This window comes from Muntiacus reevesi, chromosome 15 (genome assembly GCF_963930625.1).
Source record: "Muntiacus reevesi chromosome 15, mMunRee1.1, whole genome shotgun sequence".
In the NCBI taxonomy this organism is placed as follows: domain Eukaryota; kingdom Metazoa; phylum Chordata; class Mammalia; order Artiodactyla; family Cervidae; genus Muntiacus; species Muntiacus reevesi.
In genome coordinates this window covers 55,365,317-55,379,810 of record NC_089263.1, presented here as the reverse complement: position 1 = coordinate 55,379,810, position 14,494 = coordinate 55,365,317, and the positions used below count along the sequence as shown (strand labels likewise).

The 14,494-nt window shown below is 35.5% G+C and overlaps 1 protein-coding gene across 2 annotated transcripts in view; it reads right to left on the bottom strand.

Moving 5' to 3' along the window:
- Positions 1-2,734: 2,734 nt before the first annotated feature.
- Positions 2,735-14,494, bottom strand: part of PPP4R4 (protein phosphatase 4 regulatory subunit 4) — a 55,432-nt gene continuing 43,672 nt past the window's right edge. The window contains exons 3-5 of one of the 2 annotated variants that reach the window (XM_065906258.1): positions 13,350-13,452; positions 3,164-3,267; positions 2,735-3,057 (exon numbers count right to left, since the gene is read on the bottom strand). In XM_065906258.1, the coding sequence (XP_065762330.1) occupies positions 2,994-3,057; positions 3,164-3,267; positions 13,350-13,452 (271 nt within the window). In that variant the 3' untranslated portion in view covers positions 2,735-2,993. The remainder of the gene's footprint in view (positions 3,058-3,163; positions 3,268-13,349; positions 13,453-14,494) is intronic. The other variant, XM_065906259.1, reaches the window with a different exon arrangement.

The following is a 14,494-nucleotide window of genomic DNA, read 5'->3' as shown; positions in this document are numbered from 1 at the left end:
CAAAATAACTATATAGGACCTTTAAGGATAGATACTTCTTCTTAATACTTTATTTAAGAAAACTACATTAATCTGCTCCTGATTGTTTAACTCATTAGACCACATAAAGTTTTAAATGTCTTAGATAATTTATAACATTCCATTGCTTTACTGCATAAAAATCAGAAAAAGTACATACACCTTTAGATAATAGAATTGGCATTTTTAACAGATCTCAGTTTCTGTTTTCCTATTTGTATTGTACAGTTTGCCAACCCACCGAAAACAATCATGCCAAAACTTAAGACAATTGCATGTGTTTTTATTACTTATATTTCTGCTTCAAAAAATAAATATTATGCATTTTACTATAAAAAAGGAATACATTTATGATTGTGAAAATGTATTTTCCCCTTTAAACAAGTTACAAGAACATAAATTACTACGAAGTAAACTTTTAAAAAAGGAAATTGCTTAATATAAGAATGTTTTTAAAAATTCATAGTTTTAAAAAAATTCAAGTTATATTCATAACCATCTCCACTCACCTTTTAAAGTCAAAGTCTACATTAGAATAGTTTAACACATTGAAGAGTAAAACAAAAGAAAACCTATCTTTCATATAAACCTCACCAAGGTCTCACCTGTATTTCTCTAGAAGACTATGTAGGTGTGCATAACATATATATAGCTAAAAGCATTACTTTGTTTAATCAATTACAGTAACTACTGGAATTTCCCCTGTATGCCTATTTTTATAACTAACAAACTTGGTAGAACAATGTGGAACTCGCATCCATAAAACAAAGTTTCATATCTGTGATCTTAGGAAAAGTAGTCTTTCTGTATTATTTCCTAATATATAAAACATAGATATGGCTTCATTTTCTTAGAGATTTGATTTAAATCATTTACACAGAAGTTTTATGACTTACCACCTTGTGCAAACTGAGCATTTAGATAATGACCACTGTATATCCAACTGTCTCCTCTACACCATCCTTGGATATCTGGTAGGAGTCTCATCACCTGAACCCATCTCTCCCCAAAACCTGTTCCTCCTCCTATCTTCTCCAACTCAGTAAACAATACATGGTAACTCTGTCCTTCCAACTTTCAATCCTAAAACTCTGGAGTCATCCTTAACTCCTCTCAGTTGCTTACTTCCCATAATCAAATGAGCAGTCAATCCTGCCCCAAATCTGACCATCAATCACCTTTATCACTACCATGCTGGTCCAAGCCACCATCATCTCCAGCCTGAATGACTCCAGTAACCTGCTAATCAGTGTCTGATTCTATCACTGCCTCTCTATTATCCATTCTATACAGCAGCCAGAAAGATTCTTCTAAAGTCAGATCATGTCACTTTTCCACTCAAAACTCTCCAGTGGTTTCCATCCACTCAGAGGAAAAGTCAAAACCTTTTCAATGACTTACAAAGATCTGCTCCCAATTTCCTTTTCCCAGATTTCCACACGGTTGGCTCTCTGAACTCCCTCAAGCCTCAACTCTCATCACCTTTTCAGTGAGCCATTCCCTGATGATCCTATTTTTTATTTTTATTTATTTATTTATTTAATTTTGATGATCCTATTTTAAACTGAAAGCCACCCCTCTGCCCCAGCCCTCACCATGACCCAACTGGGTTGATCATCACCATTATCCAACATACAACACAGTCATTTGCTTACAGTCTATCTCCCACATCTAGAACACAAGCATCATGACTGCAGAATTTTTTGTCTGACTTTGTCTGATTCACTACTGTATCCCCAACTCCTACGGCACACAGCAGGCATTCAGTGAGTAATTGCTGGATGACTGAATATCTCTTACCCTTTCACCTAAACTTCCTGCTCTTGTGGCTCTCTCCCTTCACACACTTTGTCCACATCTCCTAAAAGATGGCTTCAAGAGATTTTGCAGTGAGTCCTAAAGATTAGGGATTGGGAGAATTAGATATAAGGCAAAGCAAAAATGGATCATATAGAAATGCATTCTCAATTCTCTATCATGTCAGTATGGAGATGTTCCTGCCATTTTTCCTACCCCAATGTCTCTGTAACTGTGATTTAGACCATGTACCCAGAGTCCTTCATTCAGCATGGCGGGACCACTGCCAGTCATCAGACTAGGAGATAACATATGTCATTCTACAGCAGCAGGGAAAGACGCAGAGCTGTTAAGCGTCTGGCTCAAGGCCAGCATGCTTATCATCGGCAACTCTAAGACTTAAGCTTTGTTGGCCTAATGCCAAAGCCAAGGATGAATTCTTCCTCGCAGACTCTGTACTCCTCATCTCCATTTACTAAGGAATGGCCTACATCAACTCTGAGTCTGTAGGTGGTAGTGTCAGAGACTTGGCAGATGCTTACATGGTGGGGTTCATTCCCAGAAATCGGATCACATATTAGGGTGGCTGATTTCTGTTGCATTTTGTTTTAAACTTTGTACCACACACACACACATACACACACACGTCATTTCACAAGTTTTTTTCAATTATGTATCTTAAGAGTTCCAGGCTGAAAAGAAAAAGAGAAGAAATGATAAGGCGTAAAGCAGAGTAGCAACTGGTCTCCGAAATAACCCTCCTACATCCCCCTCCCATACTGTTTCCAAAAAAAACCATTTGCTCCAAACTAAGAATTCTGGATTTGGAAAACACTTCTAGAAGATCTGATGTGGCCAGGATACATCACTTACAGGTTTCAGAAGGCACAGCTTTTATTTAGAAACAGAAAGCATTTTGCAAAGAAATATTTAAATAAATTGTGAGGGCCACAGTGTGCATTCCAGTTCACATGAGTCTGCTGTTTTACGTTCCAAGAGATGTGATTCTGCCCCTCTTAAAGTCATTAAGGTCCTGGGTTTTTGGATGTGTGCAAACTTTATGCAAAGGAGGAACAGGAGGAGTTCTCCAGCTTCACATCTTCTTACTGTATTACTTAGTCTTGACTCCCGCAGCAACATATGCCCCAACTATTTTGCATTTAATTTTCGAAAAATCCTCAAGTCTTATCAGGATTTGGGTTTTTCTCTTGTTGTGCTGACTTCAACATCTGGGACTGTCCACTGTTAAGAAACCAGCACAGACTAAGAGACTTCATCACTGCTAAAATTCAACTGATTTCTAAACATATTTTTCTGAAATATAATACAATAAGAACATGATACTTACCAGTTCCTGTTTCTCCTCCACAGAGTCACACCCTCTGGACAAACATAGTGAGATCCATACTCTCTGGGTAAATAAGTGTGCATCCTCATGGACCTTGGAAGACACTGAAAAGTAAATTCCTCTATTGCTTAAGTGCATGCCTTAATGCCAGTTACCGTTCCTCTTACATACTATCGTGTGGCTGGCATTCCAACTCAAATTTCTCAAAAATGAAATAAGACATTTCATAAATGAGTGAATGGTACACTTCCAAATTTAAAAAAACAAGTCCCACTCAAGGAAGGAAAATGTACTAGAAACTTCTGTGTTTAAATTCAGTCTTTAGTTAGCATGAATGCTGCAAGAAAGCATTTTGTAGACAACGTAATACAGTCCTTGCAGAGAAGGAAACTGCTGCTTCCAATAAACCCACATCATATGCATCCAGAAGACCTTTCTCTTTACAATACACAACACAGAGAAGCATAAATAAATAATTGGCTTATTCCAAAAGAGCAAATATTTTGGGTCCACATATTTGGAAACTAAACCTTTAAAATAAAACTGATAAACATAACTACTATAAAGACTGCTGTTAAAGGTAAAGGAATCCTAAAATTACGAAGTATCTTTGTATATTTTTAGAGATAACATCACTGACTATTTAGAAATTAAATAATATGAGTTAAAAATGAAAATACTAACCTGGGGCAGATATTAAAATACTAAACTAGTATTTATATTTTATATTAAAATATAAACCTACAACATATAAAATATCTGGAGTTCTGAGAGTCACAGTGTGGGAATTTTTAGTATTTAACAGTAATAGTGAACAACTCTTTTTACTATATAATTATACTATTTATAAAAGACTTTACAACTGATTTAAATATGAATAATTGGAACACCAATCCTGAAATTGCAATTTAACTACAGTATCTCATTCATTCCCTGATCACTGACTGCCATGTTCCACACATACATGAAGGATGGGGAGAACTAGCTGAGAGCATAAAAAAAAAAATTCTGAGAGGGGAAAATAAAGAGGAGGAGGCAGACAGGAATAAAAAGGGTGTGTTTTACCCTTCTTTTAATCTGTTTCAGTGATCAGCAAGGTTCATGAGGAGGTACACATAAAAATATTGGAAGATATTTTTCCTAAAAAGGAAACACCAGTACTAATAGAAACTATCACTTGATGACTGCAAACATGCAATGAAGTATCCAGCCATGAATAATCACCAGGACACCCAAAAAGATCAGTGCATTTGAAGACCATGGTTCTGAAACTGATCTTTGAGCTGGAACAACTCTGTAATTTTTCACACATAATAAATCAGATTCATCAGTAATTTCATGATTTACACTTGAACTGTAAATAAAAATTTAAAACTGCAAAAAAAGGATGTGCCCATTTCAAAGAAATAACTAATGGACACAAGAGCTATAAATAACCATATCAAATGTTCCAGTTTATTAAACATTTTTTTGAAAAAGAAATTATAAACTGTTTATAGGGAGAGATGGCACTGGAAAGTGTGACACATTTCTCTAAGCAAGTAATGCCTTCTTTTCTCTCTAGTCAGTCACTTTCCCCTTCTATTCTAATCTCTCTCTAAGCCAATGAAAGTCTAATTTTGATAACATAATTTTAATTTCAGTCATAGCTATTTATTAAGCTGCTGTTGCTATTTAGTTGCTCAGTGGTGTCCCGATTCTTTGCGACCCCACGGTGGCAGTGCACCAGGCTCCTCTGTCTATGGGATTCTCCAGGCAAGAATACTGGAGCAGGTTGCCATTTCCTTCTCCAGGGGATCTTCCCGACCCAGGGATCGAACCTGCATTTCCTGCTAAGCAGGAGGATTCTTCACCACTAAGCTACCAGGGGACTCCTATTTATTAAATACCAACATCATACTAAAGTATTCTGAGAAACTGGAGAAAAGTCAAAGATATGGTTCCCTACCTTTGAGGGACTTCTATTGATGATACACATTCCAATATTGAAAAATATCCATCTAGTTACAGCCAAGGAACTAAAGACATAGCACAGAGCAGGGCTAGCAATGTATCTGGTCATCCTGTAAATACACATTCTCATTCGATTCTTTCTGCTGAAATTCCCTATATGTCCATGCACATCACTGTGAGGAAGTGGGTGGTTCCCTGTTCCCCAGTAAGAATCAACAATCACACCTGCATCACCAAAGGAGGTTCTCTCCAGCCTCCTACCCTGCAAAGGGGGCATGTGGCAAAAAGCCCACAAGTGAGTGCCAAGTTCCCTTGTGTCTGGAGCTCTGAGCTATTCCAAACGAATAGCAATCTTTAAAAACTTTCTAAAAGTTTAGCTGATTTTTCCTAACGATTTTATCTGGTGGCCACTTCTTCCTCTGAAACTCTTGTCAAAAGTCAGCATCCTTATGTCCCATTGCTCTTCAGAGAGCTCTTCTGAATAGAGTTCATTTCTTTGTGACCACTTTCGATGGGCTCAAGAAAAGTTACGATCATGTGAATTTTGTGAACACAAGCCATCATTGTTAGAATAGGAAAGATGCTTTTCTGCACATACCTAAGTAGAAGTGGATGGGACTGTTTTGTTTCTGAGGACTGAATATTCCTTACTTTCTTACAAGCTTAACCGTACATTTTTAAAAAATGCTTGTGAGACCTCATCTAGAGAGTCAAGATGTTCTGATATGGGAACATTTTCTAAGATATCTACCTCAACACACTGCCAAAAGGCTAGTAAATCCATACAGTTTTAAATCAAACATAGACCTTTATTATGGTGCAATATGTGAATATCTTCTTAGTTTTATAATTTTGCAAGGATTGTAGATAAACATATCCATAAATTACCCTGTGTATCATCTAAATGCCCAAAGTCAGAAACCATATTCAAGTAATAATGGTGGTCCCATTATCACAAAAATAAAAGATTTTCTAATTAAGAGATTCTGAAGTTCCAGCTCATTTTTACTGTAGGCAGGATAAAAATAACAAATGATTGAATGACTAAGAAATTCAAGTGAGAACACTGGTCTCCACTAGAATTTATCATACTGAAAGGCAGTATTTTTAGATCTATTAAGAATACTAGCTTGTGTAATTTTTATATATGCCCATAAAACAACTATATTTACAGTCAATGTTTTCATTGAATTTACTACTATCATCAAAGAATTAATGATGTTACTCTATTTTTGTCTTTATGGGTATACATAAAAAGAAACAACACAGATATTATTTTCAGAATGCTTTGTGGTCAGTGTACTTTTATTTTTGAGCTAAACCAGAGAAGAGTCATTTTATACCATCTGTCTATGTTCTCTAAATCCTTTGGTTAATGCTACTTCTTTTTTTTTTCTTAGTGAACTGGAAGAATAAGTTACACAATTTTATGCTTCCTTTCCTGTAAAAACTCCTCATAAGATCAATTCTGACCCTGATGATTTTTCTCCATCAATCTGACATTACAGGAATAACTTCACTTTCTTCTTCACCTTACTTCACATCAGAGTGTCCTTAAATGCTTAGCCTATCAGTAGAGACCTACTCTATTGTGGGCTTTTTATGACCTGCAGGGAGTCTGGAACATCATGTTCTGCTTATTATGTAGAACTGTGTTGCCTTTACAAAACCCTTCTTTTTTCAAGAACTTAACTTTTAACTTATCTCAGAAAACATCACCTGCAGTGAGGAAGACAGGTACTTTTATTTTTGAAGTACAAACCAAAGGAAAAGGCAATTTGTATCATCTCTTTGTGCTCTTTAACTCCTTTAGTTAAGACTATTTCTTTTTTTTCCTGGTGTATTGTAAGAATAAATTATATCATTGCATACTTAAACAAAATATTATAGTCAAACGGAATTTTTTCAGCCTATATTTTCTCAACGGTCAAATGAGAATAAATATATGGCATGGAATTAAGAAGTTTAAGAGGATGTGTCTAAACTGCTGAGCACAAAGCTTGGCCCACAGGGAGGGTTCTTCACTTTATTATCTTGGTTATCCACATTTTCTGTACCACCTGAAACAGAACTTAAAGAGTAGGTAAAGCTTTCAGTAACAAATATATTTTATTTACATAGTAAAGGCTGTCTATAAAAATGTTTTAATAAAACCTTTTAAATCTACTTTTATTCAGTAGATATACTCAAATAATCACATTGGGAGAAACTTATAAGAAAAGTAAAACTGATAAATCTTTTCAGAATCAAAAGATGGGGGGACCACATATACTGATCTTAAATAACCAAGTTTCGTATGATTAAGTCTCCTTTATCTCTTCCCTAATATGTATCTTTCTCCCACTCCTCCCTGCAAAAAAGGTCTCCCTAGAAACTAAGTCAGCACCGGATCACTCCATTGATAGACTGTTTTTACTTCTCATCCAAGAATGCCATTAGTGGTTCAGGCCAATGTGTCATTGATCTTTCAGGTAAACGCTTACTGTCTTAGAATATTAAGCTCAATCAATGCTCATTTTAAAATTATTTTTGAGTTCCTATTTTTGCCAAGTACTGTTCCAGATTCAGGGGACAGAGTGATAAATCAGACTGACAAGACTTCTGTCCTGATGGAAGAAACAGAAAAGAATGGTAGGTGAGGAAGAAAGCTAGTCAGGGTCATTTTAGAGCACGGCAAGGAGTTTTACTCTACCTGAAATGAGAAGTTACTTGTATTACTTTCCTCTGTGTGCATGCTCAATTGCTCAGTTGTGTTCAACTCCTTGCAACCCCACGGACTATAGGCTGCCAGGTTCCTCTGTCCATGGGATTGTTCAGGCAAGAATACTGGCTGCCATTTCGTACTCCAAGGAATTGTCCTGACCCAGGGATCAAATCCATGTCTTCTGCATCTCCTACAATTGGTAGGTGGATTCTTTACCACTGAGCCACTTTCCTGTGGTTGGTATGATAAATTAGCACAAACTGAAAGGTTTAGAACAACAGAAATGTATTCCCTCACCGTTCTGGAGGCCATCAGTCCTAATCAGTATCACTTAGCCAAAATCAAATTGTTGGCAAGGCCGCACTCCCTCCTAGGCAGGATCAGGTACTTGCCTCTTCCAGCTTCTGGTAGAGGCAACCAACGTAGTCGTTGGCCTTCTTTGGCTGGTGGCCACATCACTGCAGTCCCTGCCTCTGTCTTCATGCTGCCTCCTCCTCCAGGTCTGGATCAAACCTCCCTCTGTATTCCTCTTCTAAGGATGCATGTGCTGGCATTTAGGGCCCACCCCAATAATCCAGGGTAATCTCCCTCAGTCAAGATCCTTACCCACATTTATAAAAGCTCTTTTTCTAAAGAAAGTGACATGTATAGTTCTGGGATGTGATAGGAACTGTTCTGACTACCACGCCACTTCAGTAGTTTTCATTAAAGCAGAAAAGATGATTGATCTCTCTGAAAGATCTTTAAAAGATCTCTCTGAAGATAAAAATTAACTATGTGAGATGATGAATGTATTAATTCATTTGATAGGGGTGAGCATTTCACAATGTATAATATATATTAAATCATCACATTGTACACTTTGAATATACACAGTTTTCTTTGTCAAAGTTTATTTGTTCCTAAACAAATAAATAAATGAAAGATCCCTCTGGCCAAATGGGCTCCAGAGAGCAAAGGGAGCAAGAGGGCCAGTGTAGAGGCTACTAGAGTAATCAAAGGAGAGATGACTAAGGCTTAGGAACTAAAATGACATATTACATATTTGTTGACATCATGATCGGGTAATGAGACAGTGGTATAGCAGTTAAGAGGAAGAACCTGGGTGTCAGACTCCTTATTCAAACCCCATCACACCACTTGCCAGTTTTGTGACTTTGGGAAAGTTAACTGACCTAAGTTGTGACCCGTATAGAACTGCCATGGGCATTCAAGGAGATAAAGATTCAACAAAGAGTTGTAAAATGTTTGACAAAGTGCTTGACACATCTTAAGACCTCAACAAATGCTAGCTATCTTTATTTTATCTTTTCTTGACATTGCACATCTTCTAATAGACGGTTTTACACCATATCTTTTGGTTCCCAAAATAAATGAAAAAACAATAAAAGGATCCAATAACTCAACAAGCAGAGACTTTTTTTTGCACTTGATTTATAAAGAAGGCACTGATATCACATGGTTAATGATATCACTGTTTTAAATTTTATAAAGGATCACAGTATTTTAGAAATGTATGCTGGTAAAACAAATTCTTTCATTTTCAGACAACCAGAAGTTCAAGTCAAATATCCAAATATCCAATATGAACTCAACTTAATATGTCACAGGGAGAATTCAAACTTAATCAACAAAGACCACAGGGAAAAAAACCTGTTTTCTTTTTTAAAAGATATCCTAGGATTAAAAATAGATACAGTAATTACAGTAGACCCTTGAATAACATGGTTTAGGGGTGCCAACCTTTCACTTGGTGGGAAATCCAAATAAAACTTTACAGTGGACCCTCCCTGTTTCCCAGATTCGGTAACCACATATTCAACCAAAATCTGATCGTGAAGGACTGTGGTACACATTTACTGAAAAAGTTCAAGTAAAGATGGGCCCAAGCAGTTCAAACCCATGCTGTTTAAAGGTCAACTGTACATTCAGAAGTGTCTCATATCTAGAATTAGACAGAGAATTTAAATTGGAGGTCAAAATGTTTCCTTTCTGGATTCTTATTTAAATTAACCTTGAGATGAGTAATCTAATTGCACTATCATTCATCACCCACTTTGGATAGAATTTAGAAAGCAAATTGCAGAATACTATAGTTCAGTTCTAATCCTGCCTCTCTTTCTGCCATTTTATTTTTAACCTCAAATTCCTTCATCTCTAAAACAGTGAAAACAGCAACCTGTTTTAAAAGCCATTTTAAGTTAATACATTATTATAAAGATGAAATGCAAATGCTATACAACAAAACAAAAACAAAATTAAAAATATTTTGTTTGGTGAAATTTTATAACACATAAGGCCAGAAAAATATGCATCACTTTATCTGATGTTCTTCAAGGTAAAGATAAAGTACAGCGTGAGTTCGAAAAAGCTGCTTATACTACTGTTATAAATGTGAAAAGAATCTAGAGAATGATTAACTTCTTACACAAAATACTTATTATTCATGTCTTTAAATTCTCTAAAAGTAAATCAATCAAAGAAGATTACCATTAGTAAGTATTCAAATTATTTTTCCCTGTTGATGTAATAAACTATCAATCAAGACACTCAAAACCAGCAGATACAACCCAGAAATCTGGAAGTCATTCCTTTTTTTCCCACATTAGGTCCATCACTAAGTTCATTCTATCTCAATAAATACATCTCAGATATATTCACCATTCTCTGTTGTCCTAATTCGCTCTCCTGCGCCAAGTCAGCTTCACATACTACAAGGACTAGAGCTGCAACTTCCTCCCACTCCAATCCACTCTCCACACTGTTAGCAAAATGATCACTGCAAAATGTCAACAGGATACGTCCTTCTCAAAGTCCTGCCCAGCTTCAAGTCTTCAAGGCCTTCCATTGTTCAAAGAAAGAATGACTCTTGCACGCTCTGTCACTGACTATCTCTCAAACCTCTTCAAGTCACGACCTACCCTTACCCAGTGGACTCCACCACATTTACGACCACTTTGAATTCCCCCAACTCCTCTTCTGCTCTCTCTGCCTGGACCACTTGTTTTCACCTCCTCAAATGGCTATTCCTCCTATCCCATCCCTTCAGCTTTCAGCTCCTCAGAGATGCTTCTTTGACCTCCCAATGCTCAGTTAGTGCCCTCACACTCCCAACCCCCCCACATCCCTCCAACTTTACTCTGTTTTTTCTGCTCACCCACTATTTTAATGTCTGTTTCCCGCCCCCCTAAAAAACTTCCTTGAGAGTAAATTCTTGTTCTGTTTACCTCTGTCTTCTCAGAGCTTAGAACAGTGGGAGGTACTCAGTAAATATTTACGAAGCCATTATTATTAAATGCTCACTTTGAGACACAAGATTGCTTTTTTATAAAATTATCTGAGAGTATGGCCATGCAAAAGTGAATAAAGCAGCTCTGTGTGATTTTAGTCATACTTGTATCATCTGGAAGTCACCACTCACAGAAGCAAGACAGAATTAAAGAAGGTGTTATGAGTACCAATAAATCTTAATATCTGAACATTATGATTTTAAATGATTTGCTCATAAACATAGGTCTTATTATTTGAGGTGCGGTTGCTTAAATGTTCAGCTGCCTATATTTTACATTAAACCCTCTATTAAAGTCAGTATTATTGCCCCCATTAAAAAGTCTTTCCCATTTGCTTAATTCATCAGCATTTTTACGTAAAGTCAGAATCACACATTAAATAATCCCCTACGCTTATTCTTTCATTGTTTTCCATAGTTTCTATGTCTTCCTGATACAGAATCAAATCAGGGATTGTTTTCTACCTTTTATAGTAAAGGGTAAGATAGATGAGCATCCTAAATAAATGGCTGCTTGTTGATTAAAGAAATGAATGAAATCATTCAGCAATAAAGATTTTCTTAGTATAATACAGTCATTAATTTACATTTTCCTTATATGCATGTATTCAGTTAATCTTCTGTATTATAAATTAAACTGAATATCTTTAGAAACTTACTAAAATCTTATCCTCTATAACTCAGTTATATAGTTTCATCAGAAACATTTGATTCTGTGTATAAATATGCTTTATATAATATTCTTTATACACTTCTATGAAATTAAATTTTTTTTAGACGTTAGTATTTAATTAACTTTAGTGTGAACTCTTCGGCAAACAATTTTTTTTCAAAATAATTCAGAGACCTCTAAAGCTCACCACTGTTTATCCTTCACCTTTCATTCTTGCTTTATGAAACTTATAACTTGCAACATGCTCTCTTGGCCCAGATTCAGCCTGCTCAACGCAGAGTGTAGTGTGCTCAATATTTTGAGCTATAAATCTAATTTGCTTATGCATAATAACTCCTTGGTCAAGAGGACCTATACCTGTTCCCTTCTACAAGTGTTTAACTGGTATTCCCAGGTGACATTAACACACTTATGTCAGTTAATATCACTTCAGTTGAATGAGAAATTAAACTTAGACTGTGTAGACTTAATTCCACTGAAATTACAGAATGATCTGGGAAAAACAGACATGAAAAAGCTTCATGTGCTTTTGAATCACATGCACTACTAAAAAAAGCATTGTCTCCATTCACATCTCTAAGTTAAAAAAAAAAAAAAAATATATATATATATATATACACACACACACAATATATCCATACTGCCTGCATAGAAATGTGGGCAACTTATAAAAATAACATGTCATATCCCTGATTTTCATCACTGGAAGAATGCTGTATATGCCTAAAAATAAAACCCAAGGGCACATAACAGTATTTTAAACAAAATATAAATTAATTTAAAATTATTTTTTTAAAAAGTTAATCCAAACAGAAAGCCAAAGCAAAGTCTATAAAACTCACTATCCGCAGACAGAATCCCTAGTGCTATGTGACCTCCTTGACCCCATTAGTAGGTAAGTCCCTAAGGACCCAAAAGGCATTATCTGTTGTATTCATTCAAGTTCTGTTACAGAACACTTTGCATGTGGTACAAATAAATAATAAATAGCATGCATCAAATATTTAATATTGCATATTAATAATCAATATTAAATAAAGGAAAGAAAGTTCTAGTAGATCAAACATTTTATTAGTAACAGGAAAACTAATCTGAAGGAATTTAAAAAGCAATTAAATATAAAACTAAAACTGCAGTGGCCATAATCAAATCTCTAGTTGATGATTCTTGAGCAGTCAACAAAAGGTGACTATTAAGACTATCAGTTAAATCGTATTATCAATGTTCTAGAAATATTATTAATAATATATTTATGTCAACAGAATACCAAATAAGATTGCTACGATTTTATAAGACTAAGATTTTTTTTGAGCTACTGAAAACATAATGTTTCTACTGAGAAAATGATTAGAGAAAACTTTGTAGTTTAAGATCTAGATTTCTCCATTTCCATCAGCTAAGTTTCCTAAATATTTTCAAAATAATTCAAAATATTTATAATACTTCCTCCACTCAGTGGCTAGATACAAAAGATCAGCCATCCAAAGCTCTGAAATGTTCTCCTGGCAATGACAACGTACTACCGGGAAAACATGATGAATTCAAATTTTATTTCACAGCAACTTACACGAACTTTTGGCAAGACTCTCCGAAGTGTCTCAGCAGGGTTCTGTCGCATCAGAAGTGGAAGATTTGCAATCACGCTTGTTCCCTGGATATCCTGACCAGCACTTACAAAGAAACACAAATTTAAGATTTGTAACTATAAATTTGTGATTATAATTTACATTGTAAAAAGCAGGGATTAACTTGAAAACAACTGCTTTTAATAATGAACACCAAACCTCTGACAATATTAAACTTTAAATGCATCAATTAGATATAAAAATTAAGCCAGAGCTGAAATTTCATTAGGTAAATCTTACAACAAATACATGGAGATATTAATTATGTTTATGCTAAAACATGATTCTCTATCTACACACATCTTACTGAAAAAATATTGAGACCATTGTTAAATACTTACTTTAAAATTCAACCTCATTTTTCCCTGTGACCTGCCAGTTTGCTATACTTTATAAAAACAGATTTGGTAAATTTCATTTTGGTAAAATACTAATAATCATAACAACACAGGGACAGCAACAAAATTACCTATAGCAGAATCATACAACTTTCTTCTAGTACAATGAAACTATCTGCTGCACTCCACTGACTCCGAGTTGCCAGAAACTTAATATAATATACATACTCTATATTCTTAAAAGTCAGTAGGGTGTATTTATATGGTACCTTTTTGATACAGCATTCATTAGGTCACTAAGGCGTTACCAAAACAATCTGTGATACTCTAGCGGCCTAAATACTTCAAGTTCTTCTGAAAAAACATTTTCATGCAAAAACTTACTTGTTTTTAAAACATAAGCTAAGCAACATAAGTTGTGCTAGTACTTGAAACATAGCTATAACAGATGTCATTAAATGTGGTGCCACCTCAGAAAGAAATTCCACCTATCCTTAACTGATACCAATTTGAATGTTAATTACTGATACCATAATATTTATTTAAGTAAAAATGATTTTAATTAACCCTCCAAATGGAGTTATTTGTTAGTACACATATGTAAGACCTTAACAAGGGGACTTCCCTGATGGTCCAAAGGTCAAGACTCCATGCTTCAGCCGCAGAGCTCATGAGCTCAGTCCCTGGTTGGGGAACGAAGATCTCATGTACCACGTGGCACAGTCGAAAAAAAGACCTTAATATGGATT